The sequence below is a fragment of the Poecilia reticulata genome, linkage group LG12 (assembly GCF_000633615.1).
Source record: "Poecilia reticulata strain Guanapo linkage group LG12, Guppy_female_1.0+MT, whole genome shotgun sequence".
NCBI lineage: Eukaryota > Metazoa > Chordata > Actinopteri > Cyprinodontiformes > Poeciliidae > Poecilia > Poecilia reticulata.
Window position 1 is genome coordinate 1928884 of NC_024342.1, and position 25664 is coordinate 1954547.

General features: G+C 39.4%; 1 protein-coding gene across 3 annotated transcripts in view; it reads right to left on the bottom strand.

The window, feature by feature from the left end:
* Positions 1 to 341: 341 nt before the first annotated feature.
* The window catches only part of LOC103473173 (hyaluronan and proteoglycan link protein 1-like), a 31175-nt gene continuing 5852 nt past the window's right edge, over positions 342 to 25664 (bottom strand). The window contains exons 1-6 of one of the 3 annotated variants that reach the window (XM_017308036.1): positions 17646 to 17727; positions 17137 to 17271; positions 13053 to 13216; positions 7523 to 7721; positions 6852 to 7154; positions 342 to 6337 (exon numbers count right to left, since the gene is read on the bottom strand). In XM_017308036.1, coding sequence (XP_017163525.1) covers positions 6048 to 6337; positions 6852 to 7154; positions 7523 to 7721; positions 13053 to 13216; positions 17137 to 17242 — 1062 coding nt within the window. In that variant the 5' untranslated portion in view covers positions 17243 to 17271; positions 17646 to 17727 and the 3' untranslated portion in view covers positions 342 to 6047. Of the gene's footprint in view, positions 6338 to 6851; positions 7155 to 7522; positions 7722 to 13052; positions 13217 to 17136; positions 17272 to 17641; positions 17728 to 25664 lie in introns of those variants that run through there. The other 2 variants (XM_017308035.1, XM_008423177.2) reach the window with 2 other exon arrangements.

Sequence of the window (25664 nt, forward strand, 5' to 3'; positions counted from 1 at the left end):
CAGACTGAGATCTCACAAAATGAACATAACACAATGAACACAGCTACAATGTCTGTACTCAGGTACTGTTTGAAAACAAAATCTCTTTTTGTTTTAATTTTAGAAATAAATTGCATGTATAGAAGTATCATCACTCTCCTCAATAATCAGTGGAAATCATTTGTATGGATTATATTAATCAAGATATTATCATAATTCCTGACCAGCTTTTTACATGTTTCCTCTGATATGTTGATGATTTTTCTCTGGAAATGAATTTCAGCTCTATGAGTTAGAAGGCCTTTTCTTCCAGAAGTCAGGAAAAATAGAAAAAGAAAAGAAATTAAATTAAATTGCAACAATCCATGTTTTACAGTTTTCTTTTTATTGTGTGATACAAAATTACAATGCCAAGAAATGAACAAGAAAAAAAATAAAAGCAAAAAAAACAAGGAGACATTTACAGATGACACTATATATTAATCCAATGCCTAAAAGAGAAATCAATAAGAACATGATGTAATCTAGATTTTCATGTTGTGTAATATTTATTTTTTGCAGCGTCATTGTTTCAAACTCAGATTTTCAGACTGAGAACCGGGTCGTTAAAAACTGGTGTCAGACTGACGGCTTGTGTAAGATCATCAGTGATTCCCTCAAACAGCAAAACTCAGTCACAGAGGAGCTGCAGTGGGAACGTATGAATCATGCTCAACAGCTGAGAACTGTGATGTGTCTTTTTTTCTTAAACTTTACTGCACCTGGAGTGAAGAAAGCTGATATTGTTTGCTATTTTCAGCTGTTTTTCTTCCACTCATTTTATTAGATAATCATGGTAGATGCCTCTGCTACCAGTTATGGTAGAAATGTTGCAGATAACCTGAGCCCTGGCAGCTGACTTGTCATGTTTTACACAAACAGCCTTCATGAATCCAGTGTGAGACTGGATTCATGTGTTTTCATGTGCGTCAACATGAAAACCACGACGTCACCAAAGCTGCTCTCATTCGCTTCCTAAAAGCAACCTTTACTTTGGCAGAAAGCTTACAGAACCGATTGTAGGGAGCTCGGTGAATTGGCTCTGTGTTCTGTGGAAGTGTGACCCCTCCCTGTGGAAACACACATGCTGCATTACTGCATCACTCAGGAACTATCCATCTGCAGACGGCCTGTGTGGAGTCAAACAGCCTTCCTCTGGCCAACGTCTCGTTTTTTTTTAATCTGCTGTAATCCCTGCCTCATTAGTTGTCCTCTTACGTGGTGACAGTGGGCACATAAAGAAGGTGTCAGGGATAATGATGCGTTTAGTTGACTTTTTATTTCAAGATCTTAAAAGTCTTCCTTATTTTGCAACTGGAATGACGAAGATCCCCGATGAACAGAGAAAATCCAACAAAATACTCTGACTGACAAACATAGTTAAGCACAGAAAAATAATGGTCTGACTTGAAGCTAAAGTAGTGCGCTTCTAGACAGGAGAGGAGCATAACGTAACATACGTACGGCATCAAGACTTAATAAGGGCTCTGCATGGTCGGGCCCAACTGACAAAATCAGTGGTAGTTGTTGCAGTCGCGTGACGAAAATTGTGTCATTTTGTTCTCATCCTCCTGTTGTCCTCCTTTTCTTGCCCCTCTAGTGAACTTTGCACCCCCCTCTCTTCATGTGAAAATATTGTGTGACTGCTCATAATTTGGTGGGTGTGTGTGTACAGCAGCCCCAATTACTCAACTTCCAGTTTTGTTGCCCAGAAAAAAAGGAGTGTGTGAAAACGAATGTCCTGAAACCATGTGACTCTGCGTCAACTGTTCGACTTCACCCCAACCATGTGGGGCCTTCACAAGCGCCTGCCTGACCATCGTCTGACTGGCCAACGGTCAGTCCAGACAGTGAGTAAAGGTCAACAGTACCGGTACCAACAATTAACCAATGTGTGTCAAAATTTCGATATACCTCTCTACATCTGATGCTTGGACATCATGAACAAACGTGTCCCTATTCATATCATAGTGGAGCTCAATCACTGCGTTTTCATTACACTCAGTGCACCATGTAGGAAGAGGAAGAGAATAAAGTGAATAAATACCCAGAACATCAATGCTGTTTCCAGATCTTTGTTATTCCTGAGAGATAAATTATTCACACTGGAAAACAGCAGATCTCTCATTATCGTGTTTCTTCAAAATGAGGTCTGTCGACTGTTCTGGAGCCACACTAACTCAGGGTATTACTGTCACTGTTGCCCTGGATACTCATAAACATCCTGAGGAGCGTAGAGGATCCTGGCTCTAGGAGTACAAATGACAAATTTGACTTTGCAGGCGCCGTGGCTGGGCAGTACGACGGAGTATTAGGGCCAATATCAGAAAATAAACCTATAAAAATAAGAGAATTGTAATTGTATGATTTTATTCTCAAAATATTATGACTTTATTCTCATATTACAACATTTTTCTCGTATTTTTTTGACTTTATTCTCACAATATTATGAATTTATTCTCATAGTTTTATTTTTATTTTTTCTAAGTATGGTCCTTATGCTCTGTCATTGAGCAGAGATATGAATTAGGAAACAGAGCCCACATTGGGCTGTCATAAGGTCAGCGGTAAAAGATCATGTAAAAGTTAAAATATCCTGAACTATTTTAACAATATTTTAAATGATAAATATTGTATGCTTTGTTTAACTTACATTTTGTTCCATATCTGACATATTGTGTGGACGTGTGGAGTAGTAAATGTAAAACATTTGTAGATTTGATTTTTGTTTTAGAGAAGAGAGCTGTCATAAGTGGGAGTGGAGATCCCACAATGCAAGAGATATGCATTGTGTTTCAAACTTATTGAAACGTCATGAGCTCAGTAAAATATTTTTAAAATTATGTACAAAGTTAGAAATTAGGAAATAATCATGACGAAATGATTTGACGTTGAATAAGTCGAAGTTTTGTTGTGGATTCTTGGTTTATTTTTTGTGCATTTAGAAGTTTGTAACAGTCTGAATATCTCATTTTATTTTCATGTGAATATGGTGCAGATATTATTAGTTCATGTTTCTTTCTGCCTCACTTCATTCATGATTTATTGTAGTTGTTACATGAACTATTCATATTTATGACTGGGTGAAAGAAATAAAAAACTAAATCAAATGAAATAATGTTCAGTAATTTGTCAGGGATTCAGCCAGAGACAGTAGCAACATGCCAGCCTTCAGCTTGGTAACCTCAACCTGTATCTGTGCCTGTGAACGCAAAATGCCAATATATGGAAGAATCCCTTCCTGCTTTCATATAGAAAGCAGGAGGCTGCTACAGCTTGGCTGTTGTTTGCTCAGCATGCTGGGAGACTGAGAGACGCTTTCAACAGGGTCTTGGAGAGCTAAGATAGCATGTCATGAGCCACTTACTGCCAGCACATCTGCCCTGCTCACACGCAGGCCTGGCTTCATCCAGTGTGTGACCTCAGCTGATATATGTGCCATCAACATTTTGTCACCAAGCGTTTCCTGTTTAATCTCATCCACCCGTTTTTATTTTCACCTGCCTCCTAGGGATTGGGCTGCGCACTTTCTGCACAGATTTAGATTTTATGAACTCTAAACTGTTGATTACAGTGGAAATCCGAATTTATCCGTTGATGGAAAAGGAAAAACATTATTTCTCTTTGTTATGAGCACTGAAAAAACTCCAAAAGACAGCTGTTTCTGCTTCAAATAAAGGTGGAAGTAGGTTTAGAGAGGTTCATGTATTTTTACTGTTTGAACCTTGAATAACATGACGAACATATCTTGAAAGTAACTTAAACCTAAAAGTGATATAAATTAAGCCACAGCAGCTGTTTTAGGATTTTGGTTTGATCTGGTTTGGAGTCTTAGGGTTTTTGGGGTTTTTTCTATGCATTCTTGCTAACTGTGTGTTAATCTCTCAGCTGAGTCTGGTTCTGTTTATCAGTCATTTCTGTCTCAGCTCTCTCCAGCTCCGTACCTCCACCCCAGCTGATGCTTGCTGCTAAGCAACCACCTGTCCGGCATACACACCTCTCTGTTAGTCGACCCTTTGTCAGATCCTTCAGGTTTTGTCCGTCCTACTGCTCTGCCAGTCTAACTCACACCAGAACTTTACCAATTCACTAAACTACCTAGTTTAGCCCTCCGAATCCCAATCACTGAATACTTATGCCGATTGTTTTTTAGGTACATTTTTATGTTTTCATTCACTTCAAGCTACATCATGTAACTTTAACAATAATATATTTTTGAATATATTTGTAAAACTGTCACAATGTGGTGAGAGTGTAAAATGAGACAGGTAATCTGTGGAGAGATGGAGCTCCTCTATTTCTTCCCAGTGCTACTGTTGCCATCTGAACAATATTAAAAACAACCAATCAGAGCCAAGGGGAGTGTATTAGTGTTGTCAATCATGCTCGTGTACCAACAAGTGTATTTGTTCACATGATAGCAGGTGCATCTGGCAGAAATGAAGTCTGGATATGCATTTCCAAAAGATAAGTTTTAGCAGTTAATTAATCAGATATTATTCCTTGATTTGGATAGTTTTTAATCCCTTAATAAATACATTTGAAAACTGCATTTTGTACTTAGTTTATCTTCATCTGAAATTCAAATTTATTTCATGATCTAAATCATGATAAGTGTGACACAAGCAAAAACCCTAAAACAATCCATAATACTTTTTTACTGCACGTATTGTATGGGTTCTTCGATTATCCTGGAAATGTACTAAATTTAAAAATCTTAAAATGTTTCCTTTACTAATTTAAACCACTGAAGCAACTAACTCAAAGTTCCATATTTTAGGGAGCATTAAAAAAGGAAAGTCCTTTGAATTAAGTCATAAAATACAGCAAACACCATTTCATCCAGTCTACATCTACAGAAAAAAACATCAGATGAACCCGTAAGAGTCATTTTTAACTTTTTGAACAGGTCATGCTAAAAGTGTTGTGTCCAAAAGAAAATAATGACAAGCATTAACAAGGCTTGTTCTGCTAATTCAACTTAAACCCAGTAACCGTATCAAAAATAACGCTTTATTAAAGCATTGACACGAAGTTGAGAGTAAATCTTCTGGAAGCTGCTTAGCTGTGTGCTTCTTATAGCTGAGCCATGCTCTGAAGCCAAACACTACGACGGCCTACAGTCCCTGCATCGCTCTGGAAGTGACAGCGACCCAAGCGACACGAGCAACGCTGCTTCTACTCAGGCAAAGCATTTTGGGAGGAAAATTGCTGTTTATGTCGTCCACTATCCTGAATGTCATCTGATCAGTGCAAACACCTCCCAGGCCCAGCCTCACCCCCAGCCCCAGCCTCACCCCCAGCCCCAGCCCCAGTCCACCTTACTAATACTGCAGTATGTTTTACGTAAACCAAGAAGACATTGGCCAGAGAGACAGCAACAAACATTTCTACAGTGTATAAAAAATATCAACACAAATACATTTCTAAGTTTATCACAGTCTACATACTTAGAAAACACGTTGCTAACAGCTAGATGTTCCTATTTGTTTTTGTCTTTACTGTTGGTCCAAGTTTGGTCCAATGCATTTGTAGAAAAAACATGAAAAAAAAGCGGACGGTAGGATGCAGCTATAGCACCTTGTTGAGAGGGGAGGGGCAGTCGGGAACGGATCAGCTAACGAGTCCTGCCTAACGAGCTTCACAGAGGCTGAGCTTTCATCTGCTCTTCATGTTGGGATCGAAAACAGGATAAGTGCCCAAAGTTTTGGTCCAACCGTGACACACTTAGCTGTTGTTAGATTTGTTGGCATGTTTTTTCTTGTATGACATTTTTGCATTAGCTTTTATATTTCCAAATCTCACCCACACACGTCAGCCCACCCAACTGATTATTTGCATTGATTAAATAATATCTAATATATGTGTAAAATATATTTTAAGGTCCTGAATGATGATGCAACATCTCCCATGAGTGAAAGCATCACTTGTTATTACAATTCTCTTTTCTATGCATTTTAACCCATTGAGAGTGTTCTTTGATGTCTATGTTTGTGCATGCTTGTGTGTAGATGTAGGTGTTCGCAGGATTAGTTGTTTTCCTTGTAGCAATACACTCCGTACAGCTTGTGCTTCTTATCGGGGAAGCCATTGAACCTCACAGTGGCCTCTGTGGGGCTGCAGCGGCGCCTTGGATGATAGATTGGGTAACGGACGCTGGCGTCCGCCAACCAGCCGGCGTCACAGCGGTCGTACTTGTTCAGCTTCCAGGCAGCGAACATTTGGCCAACCTTGGCGATCTGGGCACCATCTTTTTGACAAGCCCTCACAGCCTCGTCATAGGTGAGCTTAGACGACTGGATCAGGTAGTAGAATTTACCTGGGAGGAAAAACACAAACAATAAGAGAACCAGAACCATGTTATACGATGTGTTGCCACTGTTCATCATCCCTCTCCTTCTCCCCGCTGCTCTCTGCCTCTCTGCAGCTAGCACAGCCTGCTGTGAATGCTATGGCTAGTTAGCATTGAAAGTTGTTTCTCCACCATTAGCACATTAAGTGGCATGTACACTAGGTGATTGACAGCACTAAGACCCTCCTTCTGGCTCTGTTGTTTTTGGTCGGGAGAGTTGCATTTCTTCATATGGGCAATAACAGCTCAGGGAGGAGATTGATCTTTTTACAGATTACATTTCTCATATCAAAGTTGACAATGACAGTTTTAACACATATGTAAAAGACAAAAAACATATTTTTTATAAAAGTTACATACTGCAGCTTTAAGTAGGTATTCTGATAAACATTTCTGTACGAGATGTTGAACCACAAGGTGAATTCAGGTATCAGGGCATGAGGGAAAAACCCCCTTCACAGACACAGGTCTGACCCCTCACCTTTGTGGAAGGAAGTGAAGCAGAACACATCGTAGTGACTCTTGTCCTTGTCTCTCAGGCCGTAGTTGCGTATGCCCGGCACCGTGTTCCTCCCTCCGCAGGGTTCTCTGGGGGTGGTGATGGGGTACTGCACAGAGCCGTCGCTCAGCCAGCCGGCGTTGCACCAGTCCATCCCGCCGCGCCACGCCTCGTACAGCTGGTCGAAGGATGCCACCACAGCATCCTGGTCTTGACATGCCTGCTCGGCATCATAAAAATTCAGGTTGTAGCGGCCCAGGCGGGGGAAGTAGGGGAAGACAACACCTGCAGGGAGAGGCCAACAACAGGAAAGCCTTGATGCAATAATTCTGTTGTACATGGGAAATAAAACTAGAATTTGTCCAGTTTTTATTGATCCTGATGAATGACAGGAGATGAAGCACAGCTGCTGCCGGCGTTTTTAGCTTTAGGCTCTAATAGCAGGTGTCCCCAGCTACTCACAAACATAATGAAACTGCTTTGATGCTAATGTGCACCATGCTCACATTTGCTGACATTCCTCCCAGCAGTCTTTGACCCTGGAGCTAAATTTAGATGGAACCCATTTATACAATACAACACTGACATTGCGTACTCCTTCCAAGAGCTCATTGCTTTCTGTTCTAAAAAGCTCGATCACCCAATCATTTTACCTTCAAGTTTGAGGGACACCACCACTGTGTCATCCTCCAGACCATCAATCACTTCACATTTGTATCTCCCATAATCGTCCAAAGTGACATCTGTCATCACCAGGGAGGCATCCATTGGGGAGGCGCCTTGCAATTGGACACGTCCTTGGAAAGTTCCGTAACTCCTTTTGTGGTAACCCATGGCGACAAACACGTCCACCTAGAGCACAGTCAAAGGACGTCTCATTTTACACTGTCACAACCTTGTGACAGTTAGAACAAATATGTAAAAAACATATTTTTTATACAAGTTGCTTTAGATTAGACTAAATGTTTCCCGTTTTATGTCAAGTAGGATTAGCAACAATATCTGAAAGGCCTAAATATCAAAACACTGAGCGGAACATTCCTACATTACTTTCTGCAAATTCAGAAGTGGATATACATCACTGTGCCATGAAACAAGCTAGAAAAGTCCAGATGATCGTCTCATCGCTTTGCCAGCTTCTTACAGGTCAATTTAGAATATTTGAGTTATTTGGATGAATGCTTATAGGCAGGGGTGAAAGTAGTTTTAAATTCTTGGGGGTACTTTGACAAAAGTATAAAGCACACTTTGGAGTTTCTATGCTGATGACATTTTTGCGACACGATAAAAGCTGTGTAGCTCTTGAATTGCTACGAAGTGGAGCTGTATTTCCCTCAGCCCACTGGCTGCAATGTCGACACGTTGATGCCTTGAGACCTAAATTCTGAACATAGTTTTCCACATGGGGTTGATGGGGTAACAGGTCCAGAAGGGAACCACAGACATCTCTCCCAGGCCAGACTAGACACATAGACCATCTTCATTGGTTCATTTTAAATTCTGAATCATATTCAAAAACAATCTAATTATTATTAAAAATAATGTCACTAAAAGCTGCTACTGCTGCTCATCTGATGGAGACATAAGAGAGAAGCTACTATTCTTTTAAAAACAGATATAAACATTTGTTTACCAGTTGGTTAAATAGTTAGAATACAAGAAAGTGAAAAACCAACAAACTCATAATAACCAGTTTACAGGAAAGCATAGAAATTGACTAATTTATCTCCTTCCCGGCTATCAGCAATGTGGGCTGCTGACGCTGTGCTGCTGTTGGTGTCGAGCTCTCAGTTACACAGAAAAAGCTGGAAGACATTACGTTCTGTTCTATTGTTCACGTTTCCGCACCGTACAGAACAAATGTGTTCGAGTGGGTCGTTTACAACCCATCAAATATGGAGCAGCAGCAGCATCATTTCTTTGGGATCATCCTTTATTCTATTTCTATGCTAACGTGTAAAATTATTAAACCAAAATTATTTCTTTGCTCTTCTCCAATCAGGCAAAATTTCTTGTCACAATTTCCAACAGCAGCAGCAAATGTTTGTAAGTTACATTTAATTTTACTTTTAAGATATTTTTAAGTCAAGTATGATTCAAAATTTTAAACCTGATATAATAATAAAAAATCCAACTTAAATTAATGGTTTTAATATACCATTGTCAATCTAAACTTAATATTTAACCATTAAGATCCCTGTTTTAATTCCTAGCCTCCAAAAATATACCCTTCTTAAGTCCGTCATGGCGCCTCAAATGATTAMGTGACGCAGTTGCAAAGTTTTAATAGTTTGAGTTATGCAGAACTGATTTGATCGTTTCCATAGCAACGATCAGAAAGACATTCCCCCAGAACTACAGTGAGCTCATTGTAGCTATGACCTCATCTATGAGAAAGATCAAAGAACATCTGAGGTTATGAAAGCTTGGCTCTCAAAACAAGAGGTTATACCCAAGCATCTCTTTGTTAGTGATCACTGTGTTCAACAAGTACTTTTACCATGGAACAAATTGCATTCAAGACCATTTTTTTTCCAATTACTTTTGGAGCAGGTTATTTAATAACAACAGGAGTAAGAAAGATTTTCAACAAGCTACTTCCAGGAGTTACGTTCGATATCACTAGTTATAAGGATGAGAACGAATACGATGAGTTTGATGCGTATCTGTTCAAACCTTCCTCTACTGTGACAAAAACATCAAACCAAAACGCACAGCAAGCTTCCCCGGCTGGGGCAGTTTATGGTGGCTCAACAGGACATAAAAAACAGACGGATTATTCAGATCACTCTGACAGGGACACAGCGGATGAGGACAACGATTTCCCCAGTTCTCCCAAAGTACACAGACTGAGGAGGGTTGGAGCAATAAGGAGGAAATCAAGGCGTCCAAAAGCTCAACCTGATGTCTGAGGAAAGCAGCATTACAAGACCGGACCCATCAAGAGAAATCGTCCTAGGGAACAATTTCTCTAATCCCAAAGAGCAAACGGAGAAAACTCGTTTCGGCTCTTGGGACGTGAAATGTCCCAAGAGCCGAATAATTAATGATAATTAATTATTAATCAATTTAATTATATAATTAAATTATATAATAAAATTAATTAATAATCAAATTATTATTTAATAATAATATGATTGTTGTAATAATATGTATTATGATAATATTTGTAGTATTTATGATAAATAATAATATTCATGATAATATAAATAATAATATTTATGAGAATATAAATATTATATAAATAAATATTATTATATTTATATTATTACGTGCATAACTTCATAAGATACCTCCAGGAATTGACGGTTAAATGCACTTAAGGGAGCCCACCCTTAGAGTGCATGGGTCTTAAATGTAACCTCCAGGAATTGACGGTCAAATGCACTTAGGGGAGCCCACCCTTAGAATGCATGGGTCTTAAATGTAACCTCCAGGAATTGACGGTTCATGCACTGAAGGGAACCCCCCCTTCTACTGCATTAATTATCTCTTTCGAAATTCATAACATATTGGATACAGGAATTGACGGAATGATCCCTTAGGATCATCAAACAATTATTACCAAGAAGGTTAGCAACACGTYCTAGATGGATGAGAGTGAAGACGTCCATAGTGTTGCAACCCCCTCGCTGAAYTCTGGCTCCCTGCCTTGGCCCAYGAGTATGGCTGATGAGTTGGTAAATACTTAGAGGTCACCTTCCTCTGAGTGAGACAGTGGAGACTCGAGTTCCCAAATGGGCGCTGATCTTGGGTGACGAAGAGGAGGTTGGAACGGTCCTCCTCGTCGACGAGCGACGTTAAAAGCCTCGTAAGAGTCGCCCAGCACGCCGTGTTCTACGGTAGTGAAAAATACTGGGACCTGGTAAGGCAATTGGTGCGACGGTGCCTTACTGGGCGTCACCGGCAGGGTTCTGACCCAGAAGTGACTAGCACTATCTGAGCAGTTCTCAGACCAACCCTTGGGAACCACCTATATGCATGTTATATAGGGGGTACTATCGTCCAAGCCCTGGGGGTATCACTTGGATCCCACAGCTGGAAGCTTGGAACGGCGATGAGTAACTCGGACTCCCTTAATATATTATTTATATTATTATATAAATAATACACATTATTTATATATTATTATATATAAATAGTAACATATGTATATATAATAAACACATATTTATACATAATAAACACACTGATTGTGTTTTTAACACAATCAGTGTGTTTATCATTAAAAAAGCCCTGTACTATTATGATTAAAAAACATTAGCAATACTATATAAATTTACATAACATAAAGTTATATTATAACGTAACAATATTAAATTATAATAACATAAAGTTATTATTGTTATTATTACTATTGTTTTTTAAATAATAATAATAGTACTAATAATATGCCCACAAAAAATTCTGAATATCCAGTCCATTACAGTCTTATGTTTTTATGGCTTGACTTTTATTTATGTGATTATTAATAAGTGATCAATGTGGTAGATTAGCTCCTGCAGCTATTAGCTGCATTAACTAGCTAATTAAACACCTGCTGCACTGATGATTTGTCAGAGTTGGTGTTTAAGTCTTAAGCCTTTTATTTTCTAACTGAACTCAATCAAAATTCCACACCACATCTACATGTTAAGGATGTCAAAGTCAAGCTGTCATAACTGAACTACTTCCCTCTCCCTCCATATTATTTTCTTATTTCCTGACCTGTTTATCTAGTGATAGTGTAGCAAAGCACTGCAACCCTTTGTCTTTTATCAGGCATACATTTAACATTTTGTGCATTATATATATATATATTCAACTATTTAATTTCACACAATTATCGCGGTAAAAGCCATTTGTTTGTTAAATACTCAATGAAACATATTGTTGTAAATGACGTATAGTCACAGAACGAGGTAATTAGTCCAAGTTTGTCGTTTATTGAACGTTCAGAAACTACAGCGGCTGTGATGCGTCAAGACAAAAATAAAAATAGGTAAAACAACCCGAACAGGTGATCAACTCTAAACCACTCGCACCTTTTTACTCTCCGTCTCTCTCTGTCATTTAAGCACACCCGTTGCCATGGCAACCTCCTGCGCTCCACAAGCCGACCAGAGATTATGTTAAAAACATAACATTCAGTCCGTTACGATATTAGGTTTGCAGGTTTGACATTTATTTTTGCGATCATTGATAAACCTCTCATGAACACAGGTGGTTGATTAGTTAATTTTAAACACCTTCTGGTAATGGAAGCGAAACGCACAGAATTGCGCAACACCTTGTTGAAACAATAATTACTGAGATTATTATTTTTGTTATTAACTTGAGCGCGTTTTGTTTATTTTTTGTTGTTGTTGTTCTTTAATAAAGTTAATAACGATTTAAACGAGCCAGAGGAGGACGTGCTGCTCTCAGCGCCCTGGCCGCTTTCAGTTTGTAACCTAATGCCGAGATCGACTCAAAACCTTCCGCGATCGACGTGTTATTGGACCCCTGCTCTAGCAAAGCACGAACAGTTCAGAAACAATATGAAATAGGAAAAAAAATATTTATTAACTGATTAAGTCATGTTTTAGCACAGTAAACCCATTGATTTTTTTTACAGCAGAGAGCCGCTCCTCTCTTGCAGGTACCGGTTCCCCGGCTAAATCTTTTAGGGGTACGCAGTACCCTGCCGTACCCCCTTACTTTCACCCCTGCCTATAGGTGCATTAAAAGCAACAGCCATGATATCAGGACTAGTGTTTGTTGACTATTTGAAAGCAGTTCAGTGTTAAATGATGACCTGAGATTATTTGAATCCAACATTATTTTTATGCTAAATTAGGAGTCAAAATGGTTGCGGAACTCTTATGATGCATTAACAAACTATCTTAAATTTTTAACAAGGCAATTAGCTTCATATTTGAATTGAAATTCCTCTGAAGGTTTCAATTATTTTAATGTCATTATTATATTTGAACAATAAATCAATAACAATGTATATCAAGATAGACACCTTATCGGTATTAATAGATAATATGTCTGATACAATGTTCAATATTTTTCCTGAACTCTGATCCACAACCGCACAGCATTCTGGGAGATGCAGGCAGAGGAAAGGCTTTAGCTGCTCAGCCTCTTCTGGCCTGCCGTAGCCATTATAACTGAGAAAATAGAAAACTTTTTCATCTAATTCACATCAGTTGTTACCTCTTTCAGATAGTCTGAAGTCAGTTTGGTCCACTTGATCCTCATCTTGCGACTGGGTGGCAGTTGCTGCTCTCTCTGGATCAGGCATGGTAATGTTACATTCCCCCCTCGCCTCGTTACAACCTTGGCTTGTTCAGCCATGACATTGAACTTGGGCCCATTTTCTGCAAAACAGAGATTTATTGTAATTGCAACCAGTATAGTTATTGATATTCAAGACCAAACAGGACAACAAAAGCAATGTTTGCAGAAGTCCATTTGTTCATTAGGTTAAGATCAACACAACCAACATTTTGTAAACGTTTGAATGTTTTCATGAACTGGTAGTGATTTTTTTTTCACAAAAAATGATCTAATTGTACAAAAGTATCAGTCAGGAGAAGGGTCCAGAGTAAATCCTACAGTACTATCCATTCACCATGGCAAGCTGGAGGTAGTCACCAATAACATGAGACAAAAAACGCATTAGAAACATCGTCATCAGTTTCTCCCAAATTAATTAATTAGAGAGATTTAAGATAAAAAGTCAACAGCAAAGCTGAAGAATCTCTAAGGACAGTTTGTCTCCTACATGCGTCAACAATCTCATGTACTCTCCATGCATAAACAAATACAGTAAGTTGCAAACCAAAAATCTGTTTTTCCAAAAACACAAATGAATAAAAAATTCAAATCCCTATAATCACTTTGGCCTACCCAGCGAACCTTCCATCTGTGCGTTCACCTGAAAAGAGCTGATGTGCCGATAATCTGATAGATTTGAAGAATGTTTCCATAACTGGAGAAATATTAAAGTGTGATTCTGATAACACATTAATCAACCAAGACTGCAAGATGAAATAGAGTCAAAATGTGATTTATTCTAACAAATGCATTTGTTAGAATTACTTCAGACAAATTTAAAAAATAACATAAGGAGACAATGAAAGAGGCAACAGCCATAACTGTTGCTGCATTTTAATGCTTGACTGAGTTTCTCTGATAGCTCAATAAACCTCAATAACACAGACCTGACCTTCACTGCTTCGTTGGCTTTCTGTAGATAAAATTATATTGTTCTCTGTTGGACTAAAATGTTTACTAAAGATGTCAGTCAGAGGTGACTTTAAAGGTAACTGAGGCAGTTTTAGGTAACCTTCACCTCCTGACCTCCTTTCATCTGGCCTAGTCATAAACCTTCTGACAAATACCCAGCTTCAGAGTGGTCCAAGAATATTCTGAGCAAACTGATGGCCCTAGTTTGAGTTTGCCTCTGTAAACTCTCCCCTCCTTCACTGAGCTTATGTTGGCTGCCTCCACACAAAACGTTTAATTCCAGCTGCTGCCTAAGCATGAATGAGATTAGCTAAACAGCAAATGGCACATTGATTACATGCTTTGTGCTGAGGAACTGCAAGAGTGAGATCCTGTGCCTCTTCATGACACTCATGTTGCTAACAGTCTGCACCTAGTAGGCTGGGTGGAAACACACCACATCCTATTACATATTCATCATTTTGTTTTAACACTTAAAGGACAAACATCAGCCTTGACTTAAAAAGCAACTTAGGATGTTTTCTCAGGTGATAGTCAGGTAGAAATTGGTTTGATTGGGGACTAAAATTGCAACATTTGTTACATTTTCAGCTGCTGTGGTTCTCCTTCTCACTGCACTGTGTCAAGCAAACCAAACCCTTTTAAAAACATGTTGCCCCCCTTGCCTGTGGTGGCGCTACACCAAGAACCACTGAAGGAAACGAAACCTAAAGCTCAGAAGCAAAACTCTCTTCTTCACAAAATGTAAACAAAAATGAAGTGGTGTTAGATTTTAGCGGTTGTAGAATTTATCTTCTGTCGTTGGTAAAAGACTACAATCTATTGGTACTGCTGGCGCTAATTTTGTGCACTTGATTTGGTTGTATTTACCCAGAATGCCCTGTGTGATATTCCACTTCCTGCTTTTAGCGCGGTCTCTGGTTTGCTTTTCATTTAAACCACACCGGAGCAACTTCAGCTGAACCAAGACTGAGGTTTTCAGGCAGATCAGAGTTCGACTATGCATTCACACCTTCCCAAACAAACTGGACTTTGTAGGCAAACAGACTGGAGTTGGATTAAAGCGAACTAAACAGGACTGGTGTGAATGCACTGTAAAATGTCCATCAATCTGATAAAGGCTGTAGGGACCAGTTTTGAACAAACTGAAGCCTATTATTCTAAAGACAAAAATAAAATTGAGAAGTCGTAAATATTTAAGACAGCAGTCAATCTTTTTGAAATCACTCTGACATTGCATTGCTCAGAGAAATTGTAGAAAATAATTCAGTAGAAACTTAATCTCAGCTGCTAAAGGCCCTAGTTAGGATGTCCAAGTTTATGATGTTTCAATTAGAAACGTGTGTCCAAAGAAAGCATTTTCTCTCTGGGAAGAAAATGACAGCATGACCTAAGTGTGCAAAAATACTCCTAAATTAAGCAGAAGGCTGGAACAATGTCCTGTCCATGTTTGGTGAAACCCTAACAGCTGATGACTGGGCCTCATTTTGCAGCTACAGGAACCCAGCCACCCTGCAATCACTGAGTCAACATCAGCTTTGTATACCAAAGTATTGTAGGTTGAAGTGTGAGGCAGAATGTCACTCCAAACTGGGTTATGCAAGGATTGAACTGATATAATATAAAGTCAGGTAGGTCAAAATGTATCCATAGTAGAGAGAAGTTAACTCATACAGAAAGCAACTGTGTCAAGTTGATGTTTCTAAAGATGATACATCAGGATATTAATCATCATGGATATACTTTTCATATATAGATTTTACAATTTGACTTTTACAATTAAATTTTAATATGAGAATTTTAGAATCCAGTGAAGACTTAGGGTGCATTCAGTCTGATGTGGACCAAAACAGTAAACTCTGGTCCAAACTTAGGATTCAGTTTGGTAGAAGTGAACTCTAGTTCGGTTTGAATGTTTATATGAACGCCAACCGGACTGGAGACCGCTCCACAAGGAGGAAGAGAACTATAATCGCAAGGCATTCTGGGTAAATACAACTAAAACAAATGCGTAAGTTTAGCGCTAGCAGGAGAAGTGAACCGTGGTCCATCCATCCATTTTCTTTACAATATTGTCCCTTAGTGGGGTCAGGAGGTGCTGGCGCCCATCTCCAGCTAACGTTCCGGGCAAGAGGCGGGGTCACCCTGGACAGGTCACCAGTCAGTCGCAGGGCAACACAGAGACACACAGGACAAACAACCATGCACACACACACACACACACACTCACACTCACACCTAGGGACAATTTGGAGAGGCCAATTAACGTGACAGTCATGTTTTTGGACTGTGGGAGGAAACCGGAGTACCTGGAGAAAACCCACCATGCACAGGGAGAACATGCAAACTCCATGCAGAAAGACCTCAGGCCGGGAATCAAACCCAGAACCTTCTTGCTGCAAGGCAGCAGCTCTACCAACTGCGCCACTGTGCAGCCCGCTGATGATCCGTGGTCTTTTATCAAAAACAAAAGAGAAATCCTACAACCTCTAAAATCTGATGCCACGTCATTTTTGTTTACATTTCATGAGGAAGGACGTTGCTCTCAGTGTCTTCTACTGAGGTTTTTGTGTCGTTTCCTTTAGTGGCTTTTTGTGTAGCGCCACCACAGGCCAGGAGAGGAACATGTTTTTAAAAAGGTTTGGTGGGTTTGACACAGTGCAGTGTGAAAGAGAACTACAGCAGCTGAAAATGGAACAAATATTATAATTTTGGTCCTTGATCCAACTGAATCTACTGGACAATCAGGTGGGAAAACACATAAACATACCACAAACATACACTGACACTGACACTGATATTAGAACTCTGCGAACAGCTTTTGGAATCTTGACATTTACAGAGTTTTCATCTGTCAGTACACAAACTCTAGAACAATATCTGTGTTTGACTGTAGCCTTATCTCTGAGCCACACTGATAAGTCAAGTATTCTGCAGAGAGTGTCATGAACGAAACACAGCAAAGAACACTAAAACAACTCTGTATCTCACCTGATAGAGCAGAGCTCAGGACGACACTGTGAGCAAACAGAAGGGAAACAAAACTTACCTGTGACATAGATGGTTCTGGAGTGCTCCAGCTCAGGGTACAGAATGTCTAAATTGGTTTCCGCAACACTCAGGGAGACCAAAGCACAGATCAGCACAGGAATCATCTTCACTCAATGTACTCCAGGTCCGATCACTGCAGAAACACACATGCAGAGGGGGACTTTGGGTTAATGCTTCGCAAACTTGTCCTGTAGAACCGTGTCATTGTTGCAGGACAGACAGAAAGCTCATATTAACGCATGCAGCTTCGGAGAACAGCATCTCTATCTGCATGGCTCTTCCCTGCAGCATCTCCAGCAACTACAGGGAAGCAGAGCGGCGCGCTGCCGACTCGCCTCGAGCACTTCCACAGCCAAACACAAAGTCTCAGAGTCTCACTGCAAAGTTGACTCAGCAGATAAACAAAAAAAATCTGAGATGCAGAAACTGAACTTCAAACAAGAATCCCGTCAGGACAGAGGAACACGAAAAGCACAATACACTCTAAAGGAAGCGCAGTGTACCTACTGTGTGAGAAACACCAGCAGAGTGAGGAGGCAGCATGTCCTAATCACCAGCAGTTCCAGATTGCAGGCAGACTGCCACAGTGCAGTGACTGCCTCAGTCAGCTTCTCTCAATCTCAACCCTGACTAGAGAGTACATTCAGAATAACCCTCACATTCTGCACACATTTCATGTGAAAAATGTCAGCCAAAAAAAATTTTAATTGTGAAAATTACAAAAAAAAAAACAATTATGAGAAACCCTGACATGCATAATAAAGATGGTATGAGTGGGAATTGGTGTATTTATGCTAAATGCTCTTTTATTCTGTCATCCCTGGATAAAATTCACCAGAACCATTTGCTTCGAGAAGTCACTTAGTGCAGCGGACCCCTCGTCTATTTACAGTTCAGTATTAACAATTTGTTCAGTGGAAAATTAGCCAAAGCAACTGTAAATGATTCTCTGGAAATGTGTCTATTTGCAGATATTTTCAGAGTATCTAAAATATTTGAAAGAAAAGGCAGCTTGGAGATCTGAGATATCAAAGCACAATGCTAATTGACATTGACAGCCAATCCAGAAGCAGCATTCATTTTCCTTGACACTGATTGGCTGGACCCCAAAGAGTGGTAATAATGAAGACCGTGGATGTTATCTTCTGCTGTAGTGCTAAGACAGATTCTGTTGTGTGTGTCAATGCATATTAAGATATATTTGTTGTTTGAAATACTAAAATAGGCAGGTGTAAGAGTCCTTAACTTTTATTTGAGCTTTTAAATGCTGTCTTTGTGTTTTTAAAAGGTTATCACAGAGACAAAATATGGTAAATGAACGACAACCAGTTAATGTTGTGGGGCATGAACTATGAAGGGTGTGTGTATGAACTGACTGTCTTTTTCATCTTGTGCTTAAGTGCAGCTGTGTGTGCAGTAGTAATCAATTAGATTGATCTTTTAGCTCCTATTTTCCTTATCTTCATTCATTCAGTTGCAAACTGCTGATGCACCTCCCACTCCTGCCAAGTGGACGTCCTGCAGTCAGCAGAATAACTGCAGCATACACACACACACACGCACCCACACACATACACACTACACTCATTACAAATACATCCTCTATTACCCCTCCCTGCCTCAAAAAGTCATTTTCCTGCTAGAGTGATTTTTTGAGGGGGAAGATAAGACGTCCTTCTAAGAAGGGTAAAAAAACTTTTGACTGTTCGCTCCAGGACAAAAGGAGTGCAGGCGAAGTGTGAACATGTCAGTGTGGGACGGAGCAGGGAGGTGAAGACAGTGAGGGAAACCTGAGGTTTAGCTGAACCAGGAAGGGAGGCAGGGAGGACGCTGCAGCAGGAAAAACGATGCAGTTTCAGACTTTTTTGGTGCAATTAGCAGCAGTTAATGTAACACAGCAGAGATTTCCAGCTGTTCATCAAACAACACTCAAGTTTTCGGAATGATGTTCAGAGGCTGAGTTCAAGATAAAACAAACTCTAATGGATCCGTCCTGCAAATATTATTACATGTATTATAGGTGTTTATAAATGATATTTTCTTAATTATGCGGTATGTAACTTTTATCAAAAAAAATATTTTTTACATATTTGTAGAACATGTCATTATGTAGTGACAGTTTGGTGTAAGACAGATAATCTGTCTACTTTCCAATAAAGTTAAAGCCATCCCATGTTTGATGTTGTGGCGGACATCTTTATCCTGAAGAGTAAACTGACCCTGATGAAACCTCTGGGACAGAGAAACAAACGAGCTGCAAGAAACTGACAGGCTTAAATCCAGACAGAGAGCTGAGGAAATTGTTTTGTTTTTTTCTAATGAAAAAAAGATGCATGGGTCTGCCTGGCTTTAAAATCTTTACTAAAGCTTCACATTATCACAAAAACAGAGATTTGCGTTTAAATTGAATCATTGGACTCTGGAAAAGTTCTGACTCAGATGCAAACTGCAGATCGGTTTTAAACTCAGATGATTATTACATGTTATTATTAAATTACATGTTAGCGTTACCATTATTTCCTTCATTCAAATTCAGCGTTTTCCTCTGATTATTATGTGTCCACAGCAAGTTTGTGAGTTTTACATCTGAACCTAAAACCAGTCAGTGAATCCAAACTGGAAAATCACAACCATATCTAATAAAACCAACTTGTTCTATACAGTGAAATTAATAATTCTACTCATTATTTTAATGATTTGATGTCGCTTTTGCAACGTTGAAAAAGAAACTCTGTACTGTTGCAATTAGTGATTGTAATTAATTAGCATGTTAGATTAAATGACTAGCTTAAGAGTTTAAATTAAGTAGGACTTAGTCTTGTCTTAGGGTGGAAAAAAAACGGAGACTCATTGTGGCTGGCAGAGCAACGGCACCCTTGGAATGACCAATTAACATTTCATTTGTTTTTGGATGGTGGGAGGAAAGTAAACTCCAGACAGAAAAGCTTCAGGTGAGAATTGAAACCGTCTCGCTGTGAGGCTGCACCGTACATCACTCTGCTGCCAGGAACTTTCAACAGGCCCTGTATGTAAATGAAGTTGACAAACGTCAGGTCAGAACATTCACATTCATTCGCTGTAATGTCTGCTGAGTTCAGTTAGAGACTGTGTCAACATCCTGGTCAATGTGTTGCTGGCTATTCATTTATTTTCTGTGTAGCTTCAGTTTAATATTCTAGTACAAATTTACAATGCTACAAGCTAATTCCCTTCACTTATTTAATGGATCCTCAGTCAGATTCCTGCCAAATCATTTGATGTATAACCACTAGAGCACATGCTGAAAAAGTGAGAAGAATAAAAGTTTTGTACACTTTAGACCACATGTCTAACTCAAGGGCCCAGAGCCGAATCCAGACGCTAAATTACATCAAACTACTTCCTTTCTTACTCCAAAATATAGGTACAACGCTGAGAAAACTGTTTCCTCCTTTACAGATATTTTCTGTTTTTGCTTTCATTTAACACTTATCTATTACAGATAATTTAATAGTTGTTTTATATCAAAGAAAACTTTATAAATGCAATACGTAGTTTTGATTTGAAATGACGATTTAAGTTAACATGGCAAAATTGATCTCACCAAATCACACATTAACTGGGGTTATCCACATTTTTCAGAATGTTTGTTAATTTCACTAGTCAAACTTTACTGGCAGACATTTAAAATTAACAGTTTGTTTAAAAAGAACCTTTCTAACAACATGAAGTTGGGATACATCAAAAGTTTTCATGTTAACAGGTTTTAAGTTCAAGTAAGTGTGCAGGAAACACAGCCGCCTGCAGGAGAAAATCCTGAAGAAAAATGCTGCGAATGCACATTTAATTTGTTTTAAGACATTAAATCACACTCCAGGCATTTTCAACTTCATATAATGCAGGTCACAGTTGGAACATCAGTTCCTCAGTTTTTTAAAGGCAGAGTGAGGATGCATTGTCATTTAACTCTGATCTTCCTTGAGAGTTTTGCTTAACAAAACGTTAGCAGATAAATCCTGCAGGCAGCCCAGAGCAGTGATGCAGCAGCTGACCTGAAGTGGTGCTCGACGAGCCGTGTGGAAGCGCCTCCACACCGTGGAATGGAAGCTCCTCTGGAGACTACAGAGCCACAGTGACATGTGGTTGTTGTTACACGCATGTTGTGAAGCTAATTCATGTCAGGAACAGCATGAAGTCAGCCAATAAGACGTCAAACCTGTTTACGATGCAGGACTGGGCAGAAGTTTACATCCACTGATCAGGAGCCTGACTGTTGTACTTTGAACTGAATTTAAAAGTACAAAAGTAAAAGCTAAAAAATAAAAAATAAATAACGATGTGGAATTTGTCAACTGTAAATACATATATTAATGGTTTGACTCGATTTAAAATTTTAATACCGTTAATTGCAGGATCCATCATTAATTAATTACAATTAATCACATTTTTATCAAAAACTATTTGTTGACAAAATAAGCAACATCTCCAGATAAAAAAATAAAAAATTCACTGCTCCATCACACTTATGGGCGTACAAGAAACACATGAATATAAAGATTCCAGGGGGAACCTTTGAATGTAAAAAAATTTATGAGTTGTGTTCAGATTTTTAACACATTAAAATCTATGTAACTGATTAATCAAAATTAATGCAAAGTCCTGCCTATATACATATAGTTTGGGGTTTCAGTGTCTGTGTGTGTTTCCTTTCTGCTGCAGCTGCAGGTTTTCCCTGGAGGGCGGGGCTAAGCAGGATGTCCACACACACACCCCTACACACACACACACACACACCCACACACGCCCACACACACACCCCTACACACACACACACACACACACACACACACACACACACACACACACACACCTGTGATTCATCAAGCTCATCAGCTGCTGGATGAGAGGAGCTGGCTGCCAGTCATTCAACACCTGAGTGATAACACCAGCTGTCCCTCTAGCCCTGTGTAGATCTTCTGCTGTTCCAAATGTTTTCTGGTTCCTTCACTCATACTCTCCCGTTGCTCACCACATACTGGAAATTTATCTCCAGTGACCTCCGAACCCAACCCATCTGCCCTCTGACCCTACCAACTCTCGCCTCACCAACAAGTCTGCTCATTCCCACCTGGCCTACTTCCCCCTCAACAACCATAAGCTCCTCACCTCCTCATTTACAAATGTCTGCCTTTCAGTCCTCTGGCTCATTTCTCATCCTTTTTTCCTGTTCAGTCCAAGAGCCCTCTGGATCAACACCTCTGCACACTCATTGTTCGTGTATTCAAGTAAACCCTTCACCCCAGTCTCTGAGTGTCCTACACATGGGCCAGAAGCCTCCTGAAAACCACCTGACAATTTTCTTGTTAATTACAGAAAATTAACAAGAATTTTCAAGATAGGTAGCATGTGGGTTTGGGATTATCTAAATGTTGTAACTCCAAATTTTGCCCCTGTTTCAACAATCTGGGTCAAATTCTCACCCACACAAAATGAAATGATGACATCCAAGAACAACCCAGACTAACTAAGAACCACCGAAACTCAAGTCTATCATACACTGAAAGATGTTGAAACACACGTCATTGTCCACAGGAAGCTGAGTTTAACATAAACCCAAACTGAGAGGCCACTGAGTGAGAAAGAAGCTCCAAAACTGACACCTTCAAAATCCCATCAAAGTCTGCATCAAGTCTGTGTTAAAAACTGAAATATTACCAAAATCGCTTATTATATTTCAGATTTCATAATAAACGTGCTAATCTTAGCTTCCATAAAAAAAAGAATTCTACAGCAGGTTTTTTTCATGTCACCAGAGAATGATCCAGGGACGGCGAACCCAACATCCAACTACAGTACACCTACTCAACATCCCAGACCATTTCTTTGAGCCACTGAGTATTTCCCTGTGAGTGGGAGAATGAAACTGTGAGGCTTTTATAAATTCTTGCATCAGTTTCCTGAACAGAACTGTAGCATGAGAGCATTCACTAATGACACTCAGATGTAGGTTCAAACCAGTCCACCACTTTTTATTAGACATCACTGTTAAACCAACCTGGTGGTAACACAGACGTCTCAGCATGGAGCAGAGTGGGGATAACAGATGGTTTGGTTTCTGTAGAGGCAGGTAAGTCAAAGTCATGTTTAATCTCTTCTTTCCAGTTGAAAGTGGTTTGTTTTGCACCTGTTAATGTTGAAAATCAGGAAAGACCTTTCCTTATATTCAAAAAATTAAGTGTGCATTCTGATGTAACTGGTTAATCAGAATGAAAGTTTATTTTTTAAATGAAAACATTTAAGCAGAATGTTTTTCACTAAGTCCACATTTCTGTATTAAAAATGTTTTTTTTATTGGTCTGATGTAATATTATAATTATTATTGTCACATTTTATATGTCCCATAAAAATCACAGAAATAAAAGTTTTCAAACATCCATCTGTGTGTAATTAATCTACATAATGTGCTTCATTTAGTGATAAAGTTCCTAAAATAAACAGACTTTTCAATAATATTCTAAACTATTGAATGAGTCTGTATACACAGTCAAGAAAAACAATCTAATTTACATTTTCTGACATCTATTTTTCAAAGAAACACTTTTTTTATAATAAAATGAGCAAAATAAGCGAGTCAGGCTTAGACTGCGCTGTGGCACAGTTGGTACTGTTGCTGTGCAGCATAAACATGTTGGGTTCAAATCCTGGTCTGTCTCTGCATAATGTTTGCATGTTCTCTCTGGGTACTTCTGCTTCTTCCCACACTCCAAAAACACATTGGTCTCCCTAAATTGCTGATATAAATAAAAATGTGTGTGCACACTCAGAAATGTCCATGTTTTTTTCTAGAAGACTTCTCAGATTAATCTCGGAATTTCTGATTATCTTCCAGCAAATCTTTAACTTTTCAAACTCAGAAATTTCCTTGGTTTTTCTAGAAAGTTTCTGAGATTTGTTGACAGAAATTTGTCTTTGTATCTACAGGGGCTGATTAGTCAAAGAGTATCATAGAAATAAGTCCTCTCCTGAATGTGTTTAATTTAACATGTCTGTGAACAATATTGACAATTCTACTACTGAGCCCAACAAAGCAAATAGAGTTCCTCCAGCTTTGTTTTTTGGCAACAGGCTGCTGTAAATACATAACACACCCCGTTTAGTCAGGTTGTGTATCAATGGCAGTGGTTCACCTTCATCAACCCACTGGGTTGACTTGTGGCCTGTCTAAAATCACATGTCAGATGTGACCACGGTTTTAAATAAACTCAACTTTCAAGGTTCTAGCTCTATTTATATGCATGCTGAACAGAGACAAGCTCAAAAACATAAACACTAATGGAAAGCACATTAGTCAGCACGACAAAAACAGCAATTCATGAGGCGAGTAAAAAGTCACATTCTCCTCTGCACATAAATGCAAAAAGAAGCCATAAACTCCTTTGACCTGTCGTTTGGTGGTCCCCCATAATTCACACAACCTGGAGTTTACGGTTTTTCTCTTTTCAAAGAATAAGACCCCCTTTTTACATTAATGGGTAAAATGGGCCCCTGCTAACCTCCTGGTTGCTTAAGTGTGCTTATATATATATATATATATAGATATATATATATATATATACTTCACAGCACATATATATGTGTTGTGAAGTGGAAGGAGTAATGGGTGGGGGGTTCAGGGTGGAGTCGCTAAGTCTAAGCCAGCAAACAGAGAGGGGTTGTTGGGCTCAGAGCCTCTCACGAGCTCAGGGCTTACAGCTCTAAATCACTTAGTGCACAACATGCTCGACCACAAATATGACGAGTTTCACAAATATGATTGTCTGCATGGGCGGCGAGTGACCGGATGAAAGCTGGGTTTTCACAGCAATGTACAGACAATGCTGCACCAGGACTGTGCTCTGACATTTCTTCATTCTAATGAGGAAATAATTGCCCTGCTTTAGTTAGATCTAAATATGTCAGTGGCACAATACTGATTGACAGTAGTCAGCTGCTGGTAGAAGGGCTGTTGGCACTTCGTGACATCTTCTCTGTTGTCAAGTCTCACTCTAGCCGGTTAATGTCTAGTTTGGTACTAGCCAGGTAGGGTGTTTTCTCCATGGCAGTGTTGTGGGAATGTGAAAACGTGGGCTCGTTGTGAGTGTGCCGGAGCTGTGGTCGATGCTCCAATGATGTCACTTTGTGCATGTGGAATTTTGGTCAAATTCTCCGAAATCTCTTGGTATATCTGTTCGTTGCGCGTTGCCTTGTCCAGCTAACGCTTTATGTACTCTTCAGCCACAACTGATAAAAAGGCTTGGACCAATGAAAGGTTTGACCAATAAAATATCGATTCACAGCTCATCACCTCACCAACTACTATGGTCATGTTGTGGTTGAACTGTGTTGTTGACGTAAAACCGTTGGTAGGTCAATCAATGCAGTCTGCTGCAAATCAAATCACTTATGCATAATACCTAGCTAGGTCTGGCTGGTACAACCCCTGAGGTGGTTCCAAGAAACCGTGAAGAATTGTGCAAATAAAGACGAATCTGGCCAGGACTGACTGAG